The sequence below is a fragment of the Vigna radiata genome, chromosome 3, assembly GCF_000741045.1.
Source record: "Vigna radiata var. radiata cultivar VC1973A chromosome 3, Vradiata_ver6, whole genome shotgun sequence".
NCBI lineage: Eukaryota > Viridiplantae > Streptophyta > Magnoliopsida > Fabales > Fabaceae > Vigna > Vigna radiata.
In genome coordinates this window covers 12,760,038-12,782,617 of record NC_028353.1, presented here as the reverse complement: position 1 = coordinate 12,782,617, position 22,580 = coordinate 12,760,038, and the positions used below count along the sequence as shown (strand labels likewise).

The 22,580-nt window shown below is 32.4% G+C and overlaps 4 protein-coding genes across 8 annotated transcripts in view; 3 read left to right on the top strand and 1 right to left on the bottom strand.

Moving 5' to 3' along the window:
* The window catches only part of LOC106757706 (protein SMAX1-LIKE 8), a 5,452-nt gene extending 2,480 nt beyond the window's left edge, over positions 1-2,972 (top strand). The window contains exon 3 of the mRNA XM_014640462.2: positions 947-2,972. Within this exon, the coding sequence (XP_014495948.1) occupies positions 947-2,764 (1,818 nt within the window). The 3' untranslated portion in view covers positions 2,765-2,972. The remainder of the gene's footprint in view (positions 1-946) is intronic.
* Positions 2,973-6,168: 3,196 nt separating this feature from the next.
* On the bottom strand, positions 6,169-9,354 carry LOC106757264 (probable 2-oxoglutarate-dependent dioxygenase At5g05600). Its single transcript, XM_014639896.2, has 3 exons — positions 8,507-9,354; positions 7,921-8,251; positions 6,169-6,771 (listed from the first exon to the last, which is right to left on the bottom strand). The coding sequence occupies exons 1-3, from the start codon at positions 9,007-9,009 to the stop codon at positions 6,523-6,525; spliced, it is 1,083 nt and encodes a 360-aa protein (XP_014495382.1). The 5' UTR covers positions 9,010-9,354; the 3' UTR covers positions 6,169-6,522.
* Positions 9,355-12,196: 2,842 nt separating this feature from the next.
* Positions 12,197-14,428, top strand: LOC106757179 (N-(5'-phosphoribosyl)anthranilate isomerase 1, chloroplastic). 4 transcript variants are annotated; one of them, XM_022779497.1, is made up of 6 exons: positions 12,209-12,326; positions 12,826-12,908; positions 13,060-13,168; positions 13,296-13,647; positions 13,725-13,888; positions 13,993-14,428. In XM_022779497.1, exons 4-6 carry the CDS (start codon positions 13,417-13,419, stop codon positions 14,216-14,218), a joined length of 621 nt encoding a protein of 206 aa, XP_022635218.1. In that variant the 5' UTR covers positions 12,209-12,326; positions 12,826-12,908; positions 13,060-13,168; positions 13,296-13,416; the 3' UTR covers positions 14,219-14,428. The 4 variants fall into 4 exon arrangements, with proteins under 4 accessions (XP_014495278.1, XP_022635218.1, XP_022635217.1 ...); XM_022779496.1 differs by having other exon boundaries at positions 12,826-12,957; XM_014639793.2 differs by lacking the exon at positions 12,826-12,908 and adding an exon at positions 12,364-12,402 and having other exon boundaries at positions 12,232-12,289.
* A 4,899-nt stretch (positions 14,429-19,327) lies between these two features.
* Positions 19,328-22,352, top strand: LOC106756691 (protein ESKIMO 1). 2 transcript variants are annotated; one of them, XM_014639221.2, is made up of 6 exons: positions 19,328-19,615; positions 19,751-20,307; positions 20,399-20,570; positions 20,987-21,186; positions 21,309-21,467; positions 21,665-22,352. In XM_014639221.2, the coding sequence occupies exons 2-6, from the start codon at positions 19,799-19,801 to the stop codon at positions 22,014-22,016; spliced, it is 1,392 nt and encodes a 463-aa protein (XP_014494707.1). In that variant the 5' UTR covers positions 19,328-19,615; positions 19,751-19,798; the 3' UTR covers positions 22,017-22,352. The 2 variants fall into 2 exon arrangements, with proteins under 2 accessions (XP_014494707.1, XP_014494706.1); XM_014639220.2 differs by lacking the exon at positions 19,328-19,615 and having other exon boundaries at positions 19,725-20,307.
* Positions 22,353-22,580: the final 228 nt, after the last annotated feature.

Below are 22,580 nucleotides of genomic sequence, written 5' to 3'. Positions count from 1 at the left end.
ATTGCGAGCAAGTTAGAATGGGGAGATGGACCTATTTTGTATTGTGAATTTTCAAATTACTTTTTCCCGCTAAAAAAATGTTGTGCACAATTATCGTAAACCCTAAGCTTGTGCAGTTCTTGAAATTACAAGCTTTTTGTATTATTTAAAATAATTAGTCAGTCTGGTAACATCTGCTTAAATTTAATGTTTCAAAAGCCTTAAAACCCTTTGACTAGCTCTTCTTAAGTTGTCCGGGTGTGTGGTATTAATAGCTGATCAACAAAAATCGAACCGTTGTTTTTGTATCAAATATTCCATGCTGTCATTTTTTGTTTCAAAGATGTCAAATGACTGGTTACACAAAAAACAGTGAGTACTCTTGCTTTGCTGGGCTGACGAGTGAAATTTTTTATAAGTATTCCACTGATGAAGTGTTTGATTATTTTTATCTACAGTTGTGTGGTGAGTATCTGATTAATTGTTTAAAATGGGTTGATCCTTGCCTTTGTAGGGAATTGATATTTTTTTCACAGGAACGGAAATTAGAGACTAAACAAGCATTTGTATGTTTACTTACTGTTCCTGATTGTGTTTAAAATGAAATGGTTCACATTTGCTACTATAACCGTATTGTACTTTGTTTGATGTCTCTCTCGGCCTTTGGGCTAAGTTCAAGAGTAGTATCGGTTCTGTTATATCTGATACGTGGACTATCGGTTCACGTGATATTAAATTAATTGAAAAACTAACCGTATTGCATTATAGTCTCTTCTATTCGCTCGTTTTGTATTGGTAGTTAATAAGTTAGCACATCTCCTAAGAGACATCCTTGCAGATCACTCTTCGAATGCAGCTGTAGTTCTGTTGATTGTATTGTAAAACATCTGGAATTGATTTATGCTTTATCAATGAAGTCCTTTTTGTTTTGTTTGTGTAAAAACCACTTTTCTTTCATTCAGTGCAGACCAAAGATAATGACGTTTTGCTTGATAGTAGTGAACCTGGGCCACTGCGTAAGAACTTAGACAAGTTATCCCAGCATCTCCACCAGCAAGATGCAAATGTTGTGGGGTTTCAGTGTGGTGCTGACAAGAAAAAGGAAGATGCTGACAATTGCAGCAGCAAAATGACAGACAAATCACCCAGTGACTACATCAATCTCAACTCCCATGTACCTGTTGGCATGCAAATGATGCCCGCGTCACACTCAAGTAGTCCTTTTCCTGAAGTTTTCAAGGCAAAGCAGGAGAAATATACTTCAAAACTTGCTGAGATATTTCAGAAAGTGGAAGATCACGAGTCAGGTGACCTAAGATCGTGCAACATGTCCAATTCAAGCGTGTGTGATGGAAGTCAAATGTCTCCCACATCTGTAACTTCTGTAACCACAGACCTCGGGTTAGGAATATGCTCTTCTCCTACCAGCAATAAGCTAAAGAAACCTACTGTTCAATACACAATGGAGCCTCCAAAGGAAATCCCAAGTCTGTTTTCTTCAAACTTAAATTTGGCTGATGGGAATATCTTGAAGCATCCATCGCAGTCTTCCTCCTGCTTAAGTTTTGACTATTGTGGACAAGTCGATGCAAAAAATCCCAAATTTCTTTTTGAAGCTCTTTCCAAGGAGGTAAGCTGGCAAGACGAGGCTTTACAGGCTATCATCAAAACAATAGTTTCCAGCTCAACAAAAAGGGTCAAACACCGTGGAGTAAATCAGCCTGGAGACATCTGGATGAATTTTGTCGGACCTGACAGACTTGGTAAAAAGAAAATTGCCGTCTCTCTAGCCGAGTTTTTGTATGGCAGCCGGGAAAGCTTTATTTTTGTGGATCTAAGTTCTGAAGAAATGAAAGGATGCAATGCGAAATTCAGAGGGAAAACTACCCTTGATTTTATTGTAGGGGAGTGTTGCAAAAAACCCTTGTCCGTGGTTTTGCTTGAAAATGTAGACAAGGCAGATATTCTAGCTCAAAAAAGTTTGTCTCAAGCCATCAAGACAGGAAAAATAACAGACTCTCGTGGAAGAGAAGTTAGTGTAAACAATACTGTGTTTGTTTTATCTTTCTCAGATTACCAAAATAGTTGCATTTCAACTGGTGAACCTTCCAACTATTCTGAGGAAAGAATACTGAAGGCAAAGGGGGGAGGTATCAAGCTACGCGTCAAACATGTGATTGGAGACCACAGAAGCCAAAGCATCGGTGTCACTAACAAATCAATGGATGCCATTCCTAATCTAAATTTCCTAAGCAAACGTAAGTTGATTGGTGACAAGGAATTTCATGATCAAGATATACTCTCTGATACAGCTAAAAGGGCACATACAGCATCAGGCTGGCAGTTAGATTTGAATCTCCCAGCCGAAGAAAATGAACAGAAACTAACCAATGAAGGAAACCCCGAACATGTCACAACCGAAAACAAAAGCCTTTGGTTGCAAAATTTGTGTGACCTGGTTGATGAAACAGTTGTTTTTAAACCTTATGATTTTGATGCACTTGTGGATAGATTGTTGAACGTGATCAGAGGTAACTTCAAAAAGGTTCTTGGATCTGAATGTGTATTACAGATTCAGACAGAAGTGATGGAGCAATTGCTTAAAGCTCAATATGTCTCGGACAGGGATTCGGAGGTGGAGAACTGGGTGGAGAAAGTTCTATGTGGAGGATTTACAGAAATACAGAGAAGGTACAACCTCACTACTGGTTCTATTGTAAAACTTGCTACGTATCCAGAACAAGCTCCTGGTGTACACCTTCCCCCAAGGATAATTTTAGATTGAATTCCAAACACCAAATGTTGTCTGTTTCTGCATGGATGTATAATTTAGCTGTAGCATATAGTGAAACTAATTTAGCCTTCAATCCTATTATTTTGTCGGGTTTGTTTGTCTAGGTTTTAATTGTGTATAATATGTAATCTGCAGCTAGTGCTTTGTGTGATTATCCTTTGCATATTTAAATCAAATGCCTTCTTTGTTTTCCTTCTAAGCTGTTAGATGGTCTAATTGATTAATAAATATACTAACGAATCCGTTTAGACCAGAAAATGTATGTCTTTACCAGTTCTAATAAATGAAATTATGCATTTTTAGATAATGTGTGGTTATAATTATTAATAAGAAAACTAGCAGTTAAATTTTTAACTATAATTTATTATTCATGTATGATTTATTGCATACATTCAATCATTGATTCTCAGTACTCCTTATCTTTTAATCTATATGTTTTAAAGGAGATTATTTTTTAAAACTTGTAGAGTGAAAAACCCTGACAATTCTCTTTGGTTGACTCCTTAAGAATTTTATTTTATTAATTTGTTTTTGTTAAATATATTATATATTAATAAAGTAAACTTTATATGTGATTGGAGAAGAGTACTTACATTTCTTATGGTATTCTGTACTATTTTCAAATCCTTGATAACATATATCTAACTTTTAACATAGACATGAATAAAAATTATCAGTTTTTTAGCTTTAATATTACTTTAATATGCATCAACGTGACTTTTTTAGCATGTTTAAAAGTGAACTTACTGAGACGTTTAAGGATGGTATTACATAATAAAGTTTTAAATAAGTTTTTGAATTAGACAATATCATAAGAAAATATCAATTTCGCACACAGACTATTATCAATGCCATATCAACTAAAAAGTGTATATATGAAGAGAGTAAAAAAATTTATAAATATGTTTGCAAATCTTATATTTTTTTTTCTCTTGTTGACTAGTAGTTCCTATATATTTTTTTTTTAAAATTTAATGAGGTCTGTTATATAAACATTCAGGTAGTTAGAGGATGAGGAGTTAAAATTTAACATATGGTGGTAACAATTATACTAAAACATTGATCCAATCATTTAACAACACATAAATACATCATCAAGCTCACGAATAGTGTAACTATACTTTTTCAACCCACATGATTGAGAAACCAACTAATACTTAACTAAATGGTGATTAGGCAGAAAACAAAGCCTAAATTAGGATTATGTCATCCTTAATCACTTAAAGGGTAAAAGTTAAAAGTAAAAGGGAATTTGATTAAGAAAACTAGAAAAAGAAGCCAAACAAAGGACACTGTATTAAAGAAAATGAAAGGTTGATTAAAAAAATAAAAGACAAGGAAAGGTTACCCACATCAACAACTGCTTCCTCCATTAGTGAATATAATAAGGTACACTGTGCTGCTAACAGCCAATTCAAATTCCCCAAATTTCAAATTCCACATAAGAAAACTGCCCAATCATATAGCTAATGTGACTCATTTTTCAAAATACTCTATTTCCAGTTTTAATTAAGCACGTGATAATATACAGTTTCTATGATTTTTCAAACCTTTTATATAATTTACCATGTTAATTATTTTATAATTAATATGTGAGAATTCTAACTCCGGACGTCTTCGGCATTTAGAAAATTCAAATCAGAAACCTTTTATTTTAGTTTTAACTTTGTTTGGCGACATGAATATGTCACATTCATTTGTTTATGAAAGGATCACACATAAAATAATGTTTTTTTTTACATAAGACATAAGATAATGCAACTCAATAAACATGTTTGAAAATGATTGTTGGTTTATCTATTACTATTATTAAGATAGAAAAACACACATCTAGAAGAACAACAACACTTCAAATGTTTATTACAATTCTTATGTGAGTGCTTGTGCATGCATGCTTTGATGGAATATTTATATTTTTAATTTGGATTGCTTGTAATTTTATTTCATTAATATTTTGGTTTTTTTTATTTTATCATTTTAGTACTTTCCATTTTTAAAATCCTTAATTTTGAGATCTAATTTTAAAATTTTGTATATTTTAATTGCTTAAATGAATATGCTAAATCTTTAACTTCATTAAATAATAGTAAACAAAATAAACTACGTATAAACTTAAATATTTAATTAAAATATGAAAATTAAAAATCGGTTATGACACATTAAAATTAAGATTATAACTTAACCTTCTATTGTCTAGTTTAAAGTCTAATAGAATATGTGTGAGACTGATTTTGATATACAATTTTTGCAATTAGTCACTTACGACGAAAGCGAAAAGAAAAAAATTGCACATCAATTTTTGTGATGTTGTTATTGTTAAGAGTTTTGTTTGAGATTGGATTGAAAATATGTTGGCTGATTTATATATATATATATATATATATATATATATATATAAAATGTTATTTTATGATTTTATGTTTAATGATGAATGAATAAATATGAATTTTGTATATTTACATAGTTGTGTATTTTAATTATAACCAGTGTAGCCAAAATAGATAAATTATACCTTTTTTAGAACGGTTAAAACGGGTAACCCGGCTCGACCCGGTCCGTTCCACCACAAGTTGGTCACTTCGTGAGCCAACTCAACCCGGCTTATTTATTTGCGAGCCAAAAAAATCTGAACCTGACTCAACCCACAACGGGTTGGTGGGTAAACAGGTTGGCTCACTAGCCCATTTAATTACAATTTTTTAAATAAAAAAATTACAAACTTTCTATGTTCAAATTTAAACAAATTTCACTCCAAAAAAAAAATGATGTTAAACTGAAGACAATTCAAAATAATAATAAAAAGTATAATATAATTCAAATGTCATTTAAAAACAAAAACAAAAAACATACAAATAAGTTTCTTATATGACATAAGTTTCATAAATAAAATAATAAATTAAAAAAAATTAGGTAGGTGGGTTTGCGGACCAATCCGGCCCACCACGGATTCAACCCGCATGAGCTAGGTTGAAATGAGCTGGATTGAAATTTGACCCGCATAAAAAAATTTAATATTTTCAAACTCAACCGATCCGAACCCGTAGTGAGGCGAATTGGCTCGCGGGACCCATTTTAACAGCTCTAACCTTTTTCAAGTTATTATATGATTATTTAGTCAAACTAACTTATAATTCCTTCACTTAGTATCGTTAAAATTTTAAGAGATGTATGGATCATATATAATTTTAAAAAGCCTAAACCCAATTTCAAAATTATAGAATATATTTTATCTAACCAAAAATTTTCGAATAATCTAAAATATGCACGTACATTAACCCAGTTCCACATATAGCAATGCAAATTGTTGGAAGAAAAATGAATTAAAAAGGGAAATATACTTTTTTTCAGCATTGAAAATAACGTAGATATGATTATATATGTGGTGTTTTAAAATTATAGTGTGCTTAGTTATCACCACAAATAATCGATTCAGAGAAGTAGGGACAAAACAAAAGCCAGCTTTATTTAGACACAATGAAATTTTCGACATCATCCTAAACCAAAGAAGAGAACAACTTGTCCAAATAATTACATACCAAAATGTCCAATCTCCATTTCATCATATCTTTGCTCAATGCCTCAATGTGCAAACAAATACCTATCTCATTACTATAGATTTTGTAGTACGTTTGGGAGTAATTGAGAAGTAGTAAATTATTTCTTAAATAACTAATTATTATTATTATTATTATTATTATTATTATTGTATATTACATTTGGAAATATAGAGTTGGAATATGAAGAATGAATCATTTTGGAGACTTTAGAGATTCAACTTGAGATTTTCCTCGAGGTCCTCTCATTCTAATGAAGAGTCTATATTCATCGAAGGTCATTGGTGGATAAAGTGAAGGTGTATTCACTGTTACCAGCTCCTTTATTGGTTCTATGGGTATATCACTTTTCGGGTTGTAGAAAAATGCCAGAGAAACTCTCTCCTTATCTGAATTTACTATCACTCTGTGTTCCACACTCTTGTAAATTGCATTGCTCAGTACCTATACTCAAACAAACACAAACAACCAACACCGTCTTATCATTTCGTAATTAACCATAATCTTATTATTGTCAGGATCTGAGATGGAAACCATTTCATGTTTTGCAAATTAAATAATATTCCAACATGTCGGCCTATGGGGCCTTCAACAGTTCAAAACACATAAATAATTTGATAGTGATGCCAAACAACGGTTACTCTGTTTTCATATGCTCCTCATATAATTGGTCACTTTATTAGTTACATCACAGTACAAATTTTATAAAAATTCCATATTTCCTTTTCACACAGACCTTATGTATCCAAAAATAAATTTTAACATTTTTTTTTTCAAATTACAAGATAAAGATGACACGATTATAACTTTTAACCTAATAATAACAACATTAATTTATTTTATTTCTTACGTTTCTTTTTCTTTTCTTTATCTACCTTTAACTGAATCATAAGTTGCATACTCCTCCTCACCCTTTAACTCGATGGGCCATTTTGATATATTCTTCGACACTGTGAAGGAATCTTATCCCTTTTACATCAAATCCTATGACTCTATCCTTAAACCTTTTAGGTCAAATGTTTATCTACTTTATGTAAGTGCGTAGTTTTCAGAATTTATATTTTAGATGTCGTAAACTTGAAGAAAGTCTATCACTTATTCATCATTTTTTATTCCAGAATAAATTATTCATCTAAAATAATTAAAGAATCCAATTATGATATCATCATCCAATTATAAATTAACTTTATGATAGAATCATTGATGTTTATGATAATTAAAACGGTTGAAAATATTGACTGATTTAAAATATGACACGCTAACAACATATTTTTAGCATGCTTGTTAAAAAATTTTATATACGCTGAAAAACAGTGAAAGTCACACATTTTGTTTAGATATTTCTTATTTGAGTGTATTAAGAAAACTCTTCATTTTTAATTTCATCCTTTGACAACAGTGGTGTGGAAAATTATCTTAAATGTTCAAAAAGATGGTAAAAGGAGGCGTTTCGACTCATCAATTGTTAGAAAAAGGAAAAACTAAAGTAACAGCTGAAGTTCGCATGTGTAAGTGGGCATGGTAATGCAAAGAGTGAGAAATTAATGGAAAAATCTGTGAATATGGATAACAGAGAGATTGAAAATTATTGACCTGAATTTGATCGCCAATATTAACGATGAAAGCATGGCGTGCAGGCTTCACAGTAATCCAATTGTTGAACTTTCGAACTTGAAGACCAGGAACTTGATCATCTGGAAGCAACATGGTCATTCCTCCAGGGTCTGAGTGTGATGAGAGACCCAGTGTTAACTCTGGTCGTGGACACTTAGGGTAAAAATTCACTCTCAGACATGCCCCTATGTCTTCCCCCCCAAAAGCATTTTGAAGAATCTTTTCGTCTAATCCAAGGTTTATCGACAAAACCTTCATCAACCTCCCACACAGCTTCACTAACTCTCTCCCATACTCATCAAACACTTCCCTACATAACACAATACAAAACAAACTTCATGTCTTCTTTTTTCGACAGATTTTACTACTAACTTCATGTCTCGGTATAATTACTAATCTTTTAATCCATATATGTACTATACTGAGACGAAAGTCTTATTTTAATTGGAAAAAACTTCAATCAGAGATAGAGTTTTAACATAATTGAAGTTAGTAGTAAGCATATTAAGAAAAGAATTTTGTGTAAAGTTTTGTCCAAGTTTTTAGTATGTTGTGGTGAATTTACCTGCATTGGGGAGGCAAGTTCGGCCATTTGTTACAGTCCTTGAGAGACAAGGGAAGATAGTGAAGATAATAGTAATCACTCCAATCAAGAATAGCGCCTTTCTCGATTCCAAGTCTGCTTCCATAGCCTTCGTAAGTTTTGGGTGAGTTTGCGTATTGTTGCTTGAGCTCCATGGGCAAGTGAAAGAATTGACGCCAAGTTTCCCTAACCTTGTCCATCAAATCGGGATCAACGCCATGGTTTGTGATTTGGAAGAAGCCCCAGTCCTTGCAAGCGTCTGAGATTTGCTTAAGAATTGAGGATGAGACATGGTGGTCAGCGCCACCGAGACCTCCGAGGTCGATGATGGGGATGTTGTTGGCATCATCAAAATTAGAGGTTCCGGATGATGGTCTATCGGTAGAGGGCTTGATGTACCTTTCAGGGATGGAATCGAAGCAGCTTTCGGATAAAGACTGAACCCGAACAATAGGTTCTGGCCAATCTGGTTGGTGTTTTGACATTGCTAGGTATAATACTAGACAGGGTAATTTCTTTGCTTGGTGTTTATAAGAAGAAATATAGAGAGTGAAGTATGAAAGCAAGTGTTGAGAGAGTTGGAAGAGAAAGAGAATGGATTTGAATTTGAGGCAAAGAAAGAAAGAAAGAAACAAGAGGAAGATGAGATATGGTGGAAGTTAAAGGAAGAGAAGAGAGTGGGACCCTGTGGTGGCATGAAAAGCGAAATGGACGTAAAATAAAACGTGAAGTTTGTGGGTTTTTAAAGGCTGTGTTTCTGTTTCTGTGTGAGAAATGCTCTGCAACTTAAAAACTCCAAGACACCAGACACTTCCATGTGGGGACTACTTATTTATTTACTTATCTTTCAATTTATGTCTTTTTCGTAATTTCCTTAAAAAAATTAATTTCTGTTAGAATGTTAAAAAAATCAGTTATTGATTGTTTTTCATAACGTTGACGTCTTTGTTTCAAATCTCTAAAATATTATTATTAAACAATTTTCTCTTTATTTAAAATAAAATCGGTAACCATCTTGGGACAGGGTTATGCTTGTGGTCCATTAACAGTATCTTCAGCATGTGAATTGGCAGCGTGATCCAATTCTATCACATTTTTTTAACGTCCCTACTATTTATTCTATGAATTTTAATTATTTTTAAAATTTCCAATCACACTTAATTAACAATAAATATGCCAAATATTTAATTCAATAAACTTCTTCATAAATACCTTCAGCCTCTAATTCTAATTTTACTTTATCAAAAATTAGATCTTAGTTTTCCTTTCTGAGTTTAATTTTAAAATATTGGATACTTTAAAGTCTTATATGTTTAAATACATAAGATAATTAGAAAACTTAACAAACAGCATGTGAATTAGGAGTATGGCTCACCAAATTAGGAGCCAACAGCAAATGATTTTTGTTAGAACACGCCTCTCCTCATCAATGACATCACCTTCTGATTCCATTATAAACTATACTATTATCATATAATCATTCATTTGTTTGGTTTATCCTATTATATTCAAAATATCTTTAATTTTAAATGAACAAGAACATTTATTCATGTGCTTTTTTAAATAATAATACAATTGTATATTAATTATATTATAATAATTAAAATTTAGAGGGTTACCGTGAAAATGAGCGTCATGTATATTTATTAGGAGTGATTAATAAATTTTATATTTAAATGAAATTTATAGTCGTAATTATTTCTCTTATAGGGGAAATATTCATCACTTAAAAAAAAAGTGGTTAGTATTAGGTTATTTTATTAAAATATTTCAAAATTTTAGATGTACTTTTTTTTATTAAAATTATTGTAATATTAAGAATAAGTTTTAGGCTGTATTGAATTTTGATGTGTTGACACGATAGAGTTTTAATTTAGGTAGAAATTAGATACGGGCTTAGGTTGTGGGCTTACGAAGATAAGGGAGAGCGGATTTGTACTTATGGTTGGTGTTTGTTTGAGACTATTTATGAGCATATATTAAACTTTTTATTTTTTTCATGATTGTAAAAAAAGTAAAATTATGAGACATTATCTACTTGTGGGATGTAGATGTGTATGCTTTTGCCAAATTTGCCTATCGTATGTGATTGGGGAGGATGAACTCTGCTTCACCACATGAATCTCTGTCTGGTGCTTGTCACAGACAATCTTTTATATACGTAATTTCATCACATCTATTTCAATGTTTTTTATATATATTAAATGAATGGGTCTGGATAACCCAGAAACACTTAATTTTCTGAGTCACTAAAATTACTTGTAGCATTTATAAATTACATTTGTAGTTAATAATCGATTTAATATACTTTTTAATTATTTTTTAAAAATATTAAATTAATTGATTCATAAACAGTTTATAAATTAAATCGGTTTACAACTTATCTAATATATGTTAAAATAATATATTTTAACATATATTAGATTATGAAACCGATATAAAAAACCAAAACTTTTATGTTATTGATAAAGTTGTGTAAAAACAATACAACTTCAATACATATATATATTTGAACTATAAAATCATAAATAGGTAATACAATTTATTCAAATCTTCACTTTTACTAAGTTGGACAAGATAACTTCTGATATTAAAAAAATTATCATATTAAAAATGTTGAAGTCGTATTTCGTATATACAATTTTTTATTCTATAAAAATGTTATCATTTTTATTCACGACTTTTCAATCTTTATTTTTTTTCTTCTATTTTAAATTTTTTTATATGTTTTATCTTTTTTGCAAATTTTTAGATAATTTAATTACTAAAATGATATACATACAACTTTTTTATATACTTTTTTAATTTTAATACATTAATCAAATTATAAATAAATATCTTAAAATATAAAACATTGTTATAATTTATTAAATTGATATTATATATATAGTTTAATAAGAAAATTATATATATATATATATATATATATATATATATATATGTGTGTGTGTGTGTGTGTGTGTGTAATAAAATTATTGAAAATTTTAAAAGTAAAAGATATTTTTGAACTAGAAAACCATAAATCATTTTAAAAATTTAAAATACTTTAAAACATTATTTTTAATATATTAATCAAATTATTAGAAAAATATCATAACAAAAAATATATTAAAAATATATGATTGTATAAAAATTAAGATAACATAGAAAGATAAATTTGAATGAAAATTAAAAAAAAAAATATATTCAAAAAAAAAAGTTGTATGTTAAAATGACTTTCATTTGTTAAAATGAAAAAAATATATATAATATATAACCGTAAAAATTAAAAGTCATATGTTAATATATATATATATATATATATATATATATATATATATATATATATATATATATATATATATATATATATATATATATAAAGATTATTCTATATTAACATATAAAGTTAAGAAAACTAAAATAGTAAAAAGAGTTAAACTTTTTCTTTTAATTTGTTAAAAGAAATAATTATAAAAAGAATTTTAATCAAATTATTAAAAAATATAAAAAATATTACCAAAAATAAATTTAAAAATATATTATTACAAAAAGTATATTAAAAGTGTTATAAATTTTAAAATCCATTTATTAAAAGATTTATAAATTTTAAATTCCATCTATAATTTTTTTAAAGAATAGCTATATCTTAATTTTCAAATAAAATTAATGTAGACATGGGTACATTTGCAATTTGCCCTATGTTGAATGTTAGGAATTTCCTGTGTACCCCAATTGTAAGAAAGCTGAGTTTGGTAGGTGCGGCAACATCAAATCAGAGCAACGGTTAGGTCACTGTTCCGAAGTGTCACCATGCTTACAGGTTTCTCGTTTCACTCATTTCGTGTTTTCGTTACCAGGTTCCGGCAAACTACGATTCCTTTTTGTAATGCCAAAAGGTGTATAATTTTTCGGCACTTTTCTTTTCGTCCCCTTTCATGGATTAATTCACTTTGCTGTTCTCAACCTGAATTGCGCATACCCAGTCTTCTTGGATCTGCTATTGGGTCATCTATATTTTCTCACTCGTAAATGGCTGAATCACTAACAAACCCCAATGGCGGAACTAAATTGTCTGGTGTCACCCATCATGCAATCTCCCACGAGCATTGTGTAATGCTTGCCACTCCAGTTGTTACCTGATATACTTGCCTTCCACATGTTTGATTAAGTTCCTGCCTGAATTGATTTTGTGATAATCAAACAGTAGTTTATGATGCTTGTGAAATTCATGTATAGTTGTTGCTATAGACCTTTTTAACTGGTTTCTCCGGAAAAGAAAAATTATTGCTCATATTGGATCTTCCTGCTCTCTTTCACAGTTAACGTGAATTTTTAGGAATTGCAATTTTCAAGTCCCCCGTTTTCTTATTTTTGGAAACTTCTGTTGATTGACAGAGACAAGGTTATCCTAAAATTTCGCAGAGCTCATATTCATTTTTTTTTATATTAAAGTAAGAAAAAAGAAGTTTCCGTTCACATATGTCAAACCCTTCATTTTAAAAATAAAAATAAAATATGCTGACCTTGCAAGATTTGGTGTTCTTTTTCTACAGGTTCGACCACTGGGAGTTACTTCCTTCCGACTCAGAGCTGCAAATTTTCAGAAAAGACCAATTTCTGGCAGTCCAATTCCTTGTCCTTTACCTACTCGTCGCAAGATTTGTATAGCATTTATCTTCATGTCACGTGGATTTAATTTCATGTCTTTGCTTGGATTGATCATGTTAGGTGACTAGGTCATAATTCATAAATGAGTCAATATTCAAATGTTTTAAAATGATTTCTGTAGGTTCAAGGGGACAGAAGTGGAATTTTCTCTTCTTAAGCATCAAGTTTCATGCAAACTCACTGATGTGGGAAATGATTCATGCTCATCAAAGGAGCATGGAAAGAGTCAACCTTTGGTTAAGATGTGTGGCATTACATCAGCTAAAGATGCTGCAATGGCAGCTGAAGCTGGTGCAAATTTAATTGGAATGATTATCTGGCCTAACTCAAAACGTTCTGTTTCACTTTCGGTTGCAAAGGAGATATCGAAGGTTGCACGAGATCATGGGGCAGAGCCTGTGGGTGTATTTGTGGATGATGATTCAGAAACAATTCTAAGAGCTTCTGATGCGGCAAACCTTGAATTTGTGCAGGTATTTTTTTTTGCCTAAGGTTAATGTGCGGTCTAGGACAACCAAATACTTAATTATACAACATTTGGACAATGTAGCTTCATGGACACGGTTCTCGGTTAGCTTTCCCATCTTTAATTCAGGAAAATCGTGTAATATATGTTCTCCATGCAAAGGACGATGGGAGTCTTTTGAACACTATTTCTGAGGAAGAGTGTTCTCTAGTTGATTGGGTCCTTGTTGATAGTGCACAAGGTGGCAGGTAAAGGCATACTTCTTGTATAGCTTAACGTCCATCAACTTGTTGGATAATCTTCCTTTCACCGTTCACGATAATCTCTTTGAACTAATAAGACATTTTTGCAGTGGAAAAGCATTCGAGTGGGCTCGGTTAAAACTACCAAAAATTAAAAGCAAGTACGGTTGGCTCTTGGCCGGTGGGATCAATCCTGAGAATGTTTTAGAGGCTCTATCTACTCTCAAGCCTGAAGGGGTGGATGTCAGCAGTGGCATTTGTGCATCAGATGGCATCCGTAAAGATCAATCAAGAATAGTTTCTTTCATGAATGCAGTAAATTCTTTTGAGTGTTGATTTTCCAACTTATTATGAGTCTCGAGAAAAGAAGTATTGTTATTTGGAAATATCCTTCTGATGTCTTGTTGCAAATTTGTTTCCAAATCCAATTGTATCCCTGAAGTTTTTAGTTGGGTTGGCACGACAATATTGTAATGCGGGGTGAGATGTATGTACAATCTTTATTTAATTAATACAAATTCAAATAAAGTAACTTACTTCCCCGTTTATTATGTATACTTTGTTCTATAAAAATGGTTTTTGGTCCTGTGATAAATTTCCTGTTTATTGTTGCACACAACCACCCCCTTGCAATTCTACACTTCTTGTATTAGTAACCTTCTAATTCATGCGGTACTTAAATTGTGTTTTTTTGAGATATTTGAACAGAAAGAAGACTCGGGTGTGACCAAAGAAACTCAAAAATATGTCTACGCGTTTTGATATCTATCTGCAAAGGTGGATTGCATATTGTATTGCAATGAAAACTTAAATAAATAAATAACCAGTTTAAGTTGTTGCAAACAACACTGTGCTGATAAAACAAATGGAATGGACAATAAACAGATCAAAATCTGCACGAAATTGGAAAGGAAGTCAGTTGACAACCATCTTTACTATCATCAAACAAATTAGTAGGGGCTTCTTGAAGACAACATCTATTCCTCTCTCTGTCACCTTCTTTTAAAGCCTCCAACACTATGATGTCCATGTGTGGTTTATATGCTCTTGATTTTCACGTATGGTATGAGGATTCGATCTGCCTTTAGCTTCCCTCATCAGTTCGGGAAGGTTGTTTGGTTGCAAATTGACTTAAGAGATGCTGCTTATCCTTACTTTTGGTTAATTGAATCATTGAAGCATCTAATGTCTGAGATCCTGATTCGGATTAACTTTTAGCTTGCAATTGGAAATTTCCAACGAGGTTTCGTATATGCTATCTGATCTTTGGCTACTGAATTTTCAGGCTTTGTCCAAATCCTTTGCAAGTTGATTACTATCCTCAAGTGAAAACAATAACCAAATCCTTTTTCCTTGACAAGCTTTCTCAATCTAGACGTTATGACAATGTAAACTGAGTGGCCTTTGTTAAACAAACTCCGACAGTATCTTGATGCAACCTGGTAAATTTTTCCAACTTGTAATGGAGTGAAAATTTTGAGTAAATGATAAAAAAAAATTACAGAAAGAAATAACATTATTGAATCATACTAGAATAATGAAATGGTGAAAACGGTAATAGCTAACAATTCATTAGAAATATTAGCAATGCACTCTCTTCTATTGGCTGAAATTTATTGGAAATGAGTTGCTAACACTTCTCATAATTCGCATTTAAGTCCGGTCTTTTTCCTCTCAAGAATAATTTCAAGGTGATTGATTGCTATAGTGCCTCTTTGTTCCAGAAGGCTTTGGCGGACATTTTTTTCTTGGCCAGTGAAATTATATTTAGTGTGTGCTTTGTTGCACCATCAAATCTAGTAACCTACTTTTTTTAAATTCTAGTTCAGTTCCATGATCTTATTTGCTTAATTATTAAGTAACATTGGTAGATGAAGTAGTATCTATTAAAAACGTCAAGGCAAGATGTTTACTGAAGAGTCCTTGGGTTTATGTGATGATGATTCAGAAAATAATGTAAGAGCTTCCGATGCAGAAAATCTTAGTTTTGGCCTAATTGCTTAATTTAATAATATCTGGACAGCTTCATGGACATGGTTCTTGGTTAGATTTTCCATCTTTAATTCAGGAAAATCGTTTAATATATATTCTCCATGCAAATGAGGATGAAACCTTTTAAAGACAATTTACTATGAAGAGTGTGCTCTAGTTGACAGAGCCAATCAAGATTTCATGAATACAATGCATTCTTTTCAGTATTGCTTGACCTTGAATTATTTTGAGTACGAAATATCTTGATTTGAAAATTTCCGGATGAACACTTGTCGCAAATTTCTTTCCGAATTCACCTTTGTCTCTTAGTTTCTTTCCCGAGAGTTATTCTTTAGACAGACAATCTTGTAGTGTCGGGTGAGAATAAATGCATGTAATTTTTATATAACTAATATAATAAATATTGTTTTTCCTCTATTATCTATACTTTTGCTTAAAATAATGGTTTCGTGTGTTGTCCTATTTTGCCTGATTTTTGTTACATACAATCTCATTGGAGTTCTACTCTTATTTAAATTAACCCTGTAATTCAATCCAGTACTGTTTTATTTAGAAATTTAAGTTTGAGCCAAAAGTTTTGTATTAAATAAAATGAAAAATTGACTAGTATATAAGAAAAATAAAATTTATAAATATTAAATTTTAAAATTTTATGTTGGAAGTTGTATCATGTATTTTATACTAACAACCTATGTGTGGTTGGTTTTTCCACTTTATCCAAGTAAAAACCGGTTAAACATGAAATCACATTAAACAATACCAAAATCAATGAAAAGTTAAAACTAAACACCACGTTACTTTTTGTATGAAAACAAGTTGGATAAAAAAAAAAAAAAAAATCTTCAATGACATTCATCTCTATAAAGAAAAGTTACATTTCAATATCTCAAAACAAACCTTAAATATATCATATTCAATTAGGTTTTTTTATGTTATAGACAAATGTAATTGCTTAATTGTAAAAAAAATAAAAATAAGGGGTCATGCAAAGAATGATATTTGCTAAATTTACTTCTTCAATATTTCTTTATATTCCTGACTTTCCCTTTTTACTAACTCCAACCAAAAAAATAAAAAGCTTTATTATCAAATCATACTCTTCATTTAGGATCATATCATATGGAAAAGGTCTCAACAGACTATTTTATATGTGTCGGTGTCGGTGTTTGATGAAGACTCTGAAGTACTACTAAATAAACTCACATATGTCTAGGAATTTAAAAGCCCAAATCTGGTATTCTGACAATTTAACCGACTAAAACAATAATGTTATTTCAAATAAGTACTATATGTTAACAATTTTTGGATTTTCTTCGAATAATACTTTTCAATTTTAAATTAATATTGCTGAAGACACGTTCTCGTGTATTCTGCATAACATTATCTTTCTCAGATAAGAGAAGTGAGAAGGTATTGAACGAAACTTGTTCTGCAAAAACATAACACTCTTAAATATTTGTGCAATAAGGTTACTTTGGAAGCTATCGAGTATCTCAAACCAATGATTGACTCATCAGTCAAAAGAGTAGTTGAACTACATCAAACTGCAGCAGCACCTACTTTGTTTTATCTTGTTCTTTTCTTTCTTAACGGAAAAAGATAGACATACTTCAAACTGAAAGCAAAGCAAGCATCTGCATTTGAAAACAACGACCAGAGGAAATGGGACAAGAGTTGTTAATCATCCTATGGCAGTATCTGATGCACAAACCTTCACTTTTTGACATCATTAATATAATTTTAAGGGTTCCGTTTCCGTCGCTATATCCTTGTTTATGTTTCGGTTAGATAGGATTGGTTATATTTTCAATAAATTTATTAGGGGTTGTTAAACCTCTTACTTTTTGGATCAACCTTGTTTTGGCTTTTATACTGTGAAGTTGTCAGTAGATAAACGAGTTTGAAAGAGTGATGATGACGGTTAAGGAGGAAGATTTTGTTGTAGAAAAGTTGACACGATCAGAAACAAAATTTATGGAGACGTGTAGAATGAAGTTGTCTGTAGTATATTATGTAAGTCTATATAATGAATAATACAACAGAAACTGAGTAATATATGAAGATTTTAAAACTGGTAAGATCTCTTAAAAGAAAATAAAATATCCAAAATATTTAAAAAATAAACAAAGAAGAGAACAAAAGGAGAAGGAGGAATGAGTAAAAGAGAAGTGTGTAAGTCTAAAGCCACTCTATTTTTATAGAGTGAGAAATCAAGGAAAATTAGCCCACGGCCCAAAGGTAACGGGAAAATCCCGTGCCTTGGGTTGTGGATAAATCGTGAACCTTGCGGGTGAATGAGCTACAGTGCATAGAAAACCCAAGCCACGTTCTGCAACGTTTTATAACGTTATGTAATAGCGTTGCTTGCGGAAAAGAGACATTGGCACCAGCTGGGAAAAATCTCCAAGGGAAAACTTGGAAGTGAGGCTTGCCATCCAAGTTCGAAACTTTCTCCGAAAAGATGGCACGTATCTTTGCAATATCATATTAAAATAATAACAGATTTTGAGAGAACTGAGGAGAACATGGCCTCGATGTTTTCAGCAGTTTGCCTTTGAAACTAAAATGAATTCACACTTACATACATGTTTGTGTTTTCTTCAAGCTTACCACTTTTGTAGCTTCTTGCCTATTATCTTAACTTGGAAAAAAAGGCATGAGCCCACCATCAAACCCAATTAATCTTAAAATATCACAAAGATTCTTCCTTAGCTTTTACTTTTCTCCATTATAAAGATAATAATAATTTGAAGATTTGCTTTTTAAAAAAGTATTAGCCACTAATTAACTTTGACGATTGTGATTTAGGTTAGGTTCATGTTGTGTCGAAAACAACTAGTTGAATGACTAGACAGAGATAGTAAAGTAGTCCTGAACTCATAACGGAAGAGAAGAGGCTTATGTAGTTGCACACCAACTAGAAAGATGAAATATCCATGATCACCATGAGGGATGAGTTTAAGCTAATCGATCCAGATAGAATATAGTTAGGCCGGATAAAAACATTTTTACTTCTTTATATATTTTAATCATCTTTTAGAAAACTAATTTTAAAATGTTTTCAAGTCTCCGATCTTATACATGTTTGGTGCCATCATTATATATAACTTGTTTTGCAGGAAGAGGAATCTGACACTGTCTGCTAACTCACTGATAGACAAAATGTAGTTAAAACTTCTCAGAGTTCATCTTATACGTTGTGCAAAAACTATACACAACATTTAATTATGTTTGTCTAATATTATGATAACTAAAATATATTTAACTTCCTATTTAATTATATAACGATTGACTTAATGGATTCTAGACTCTCCGGTGGGGTCAATACATAACCTAACCATCGTAACCTCTACCAAGAAAAAGAAAGATTATTCTCTGACCAATTAATGATAAAAAAAAAAAATGCAACCTTGCAATCTGAAAACAACATTATGTCTACCAAAGAGCCTGAACCACACCACACAGACCACCCTTTTCATTCAACTGACTCCGACTAGGACCAACCCTGAAGGCTTTGAGATCACTCCTCTCTCTCAGTTATTATCTGAAAAGGAGGGAGAGAAGTTCAAAGTGGTTGCAAATGGATTATAGCGATTTAAAAAATTCAGAAAACAAAGAACTTGAGAAAGACAACCCTCCTTCACTTCACCAATACAGCACCCTCTTCTATCCCAGTTTCTGCAAAGAAAACACCCTTTCACCCACCCCAATTAAACAAACACAACCTAATACTAAAAAATAGTGAGGATTTTAAAAAATATTCTATCTCAATGTTGTTCATTTCTTTCTCTATATTTCCCATCCTTCCCTCCCTTCCCTGCACACCACCCTCAAGCTAAAGCCTTATCTTGCTCACTCTTTCTCTCTACCATGCAGCCCCCTCGGCGCAAGAACAATCCTCCAAACTCAGAAACCGCAACAACAATGAAAGGCAAAAGAAACAGCAGCGTTAGCATCTCCATTTTCGTGGTGGTGTTCACCATATTCCTCTTTGGGGTCTTCATTTACAACGAGGATGTTAAGTCAATGGCTGAGTTCACCTTCTTGAGGTCTAAGGCTGAAGACATCCAAGAAGCTAAACCGGAACAAGAAGAAACGGTTTCCAAGAATTCAAGAACTCAACTTGAGAACAGACAGGTCGAGGACTCCGAGGAGGAAAATCGAGAACCAATTGATTTGAAAGCTGCTGTGGCAGAAGATAAAGAAGAGAAGATGTTGGAAGAGTATGACGAAGAAAAAGAAGATGTCGTGTTGCCTCCGGAAGACTGTGACTTGTTTACTGGGGAATGGGTTCTTGACAACTTGACACACCCTTTGTACAAAGAAGACCAATGCGAATTTCTCACTTCACAAGTCACCTGCATGAAGAATGGAAGACGTGATTCTCTCTATCAGAATTGGAGATGGCAGCCCAGAGATTGCTCTTTGCCCGAGTACACTTTAATTCCTCAACTTTCTCTTATTTCTCTTTGCTTTAATGATAATTTTGTTATCAATTGATTAAACTTGTATTAACTTTTGAAGGTTCAAACCAAGACTTTTGCTTGAGAAGCTCAGAGGGAAGAGGCTTATGTTTGTTGGAGACTCGTTGAATAGGAACCAATGGGAATCAATGATTTGTTTGGTCCAGTCTGCTGTTCCTCAAGTCAAAAAGAGCTTGAACAAGAATGGTTCTCTTTCTATCTTCACTATTGAGGTTTGTGTTTATGCTTCTTTTTATTTCTTTTTCCTGATTCTCTGCTGAAAAATTTGTCTACTCTGGTTTTGGATATGATAAAGATAAGGATAAAAGCAGGGGAGATATGGCCGGTCATTTTTTGTCGGCATAATTTGACATAATGATTAATCAAGGGCATAATAACAATAATAGGCTACTAAAGTGCTCCTCTCGATTAACTGCGATTCTTACTGAGGAAATTATTGACTAAATTGCCATCAGTATCATGTTGTGCAGCTCACTGATTAATTATTTGACCACTTTTATTTATTATTATGGCTTTAGTCTTTCTGCCTTTGAAATACTGCACCAATCACGCCGGTAGTTAAGGAATTCCATACATATGCGTTATGTTGTGGGATAGCATTCACATCAGATAGATTTTGTTTGTGCAGGATTTCAATGCTACGGTTGAGTTCTACTGGGCACCATTCCTTGTAGAGTCAAACTCAGATGATCCAAAAATGCACAGCATATTGAACCGTATTATCATGCCTGAATCCATTGAAAAGCATGCTGTGAACTGGAAGAATGTGGACTATCTTATCTTTAACACTTACATATGGTGGATGAATACCGCCACTATGAAAGTCTTGTAAGCACTCCAGTCCAATTCTATATTCGATCATGCATAGTATCTTATTTTTGAAGGAATAAAAATGCATGAGACTTATTAAGTGTCTATGTTCGTCGTGTGATGTGTATGTATTGCAAAAGACGAGGATCGTTTGATGAAGGATCCACGGAGTACGATGAAGTCCCTCGCCCAATAGCGTATGGGAGAGTCCTCAACACGTGGTCCAAATGGGTGGAAGACAACATTGATCCAAATCGCACCAAAGTTTTCTTCTCCAGCATGTCCCCTCTTCATATTAAGTAATGCTCAAACCTTAATTTCATTTGTTTAAGGAAAAGTGATTTTCTGGTCAAAAGCTACTACACCATAGATTGCTTTTTTTCTGATACCAATAAAAGTGTGTCTAATGTTAATTAGCACTTGCTTTTTTGGAATATTGAGTTGCCAAATTTGTCTCAATTTTAAATAGCTGAACTACGATAATCTTTCTTTGTAGGAGTGAGGCTTGGAACAATCCAGATGGAATAAAATGTGCTAAGGAGACCACCCCAATAGTGAACATGTCAAACACATTAGAAATTGGTACGGATAGACGGCTTTTTGTTGTAGCGAACAATGTGACACAGTCAATGAAGGTGGTGCCAGTGAAGTTCCTTAACATCACAACCTTGTCAGAGTTCAGAAAAGATGCACACACATCTGTTTACACCATACGCCAAGGCAAGATGCTGACTCCAGAGCAACAAGCTGATCCTGCCACCTATGCAGATTGTATCCATTGGTGTCTACCTGGCTTACCTGACACATGGAACGAGTTCCTTTATACACGTATCATCTCTCAATCTTGACTAACAACAACTTATAAATCTCCTTATTTCACTCTTTACATAACTGTTATAAATTTTACTCTCTTTTTCTTCATGCCTCGGGCTTTTTTAGTCTTGTCTCAATGTTCTTGTAAGCTGTAAATTTTCTTGAGACATTTCTCTTAGCTTTCTATACTTGTAGATTGAGATCTAGGAATTGGCGTTGCTTTTCATTTTCACCCCTTTTGTTTCCTCTTGCTATTTTTTCTTTGTTGAGTCCATTTGGCTGAGTTTAGAAGCACAAATAAACGAATTGTACACTGAATTCTTGAAGAGAAAATAAATCAACTATACAATGTATGTGTTTGGACTCTTGTACATCAATGTTTTTATATAAACGTTTCATTTATTCCTCCATTTAATGTTTACGTATTGTGGTATCATGGGAGAATACAAATTGGAACAAAACCACTCATGTAATTGTTTTTGTCTACATATCATTACTCTGGATCCGGGTCATGTATAGCTGCGATAGAACAATCTTGCCTACTATCAATTTTCATACTTAATATATTAAAAAACGGCCAGATGATACCCAGTAAATTG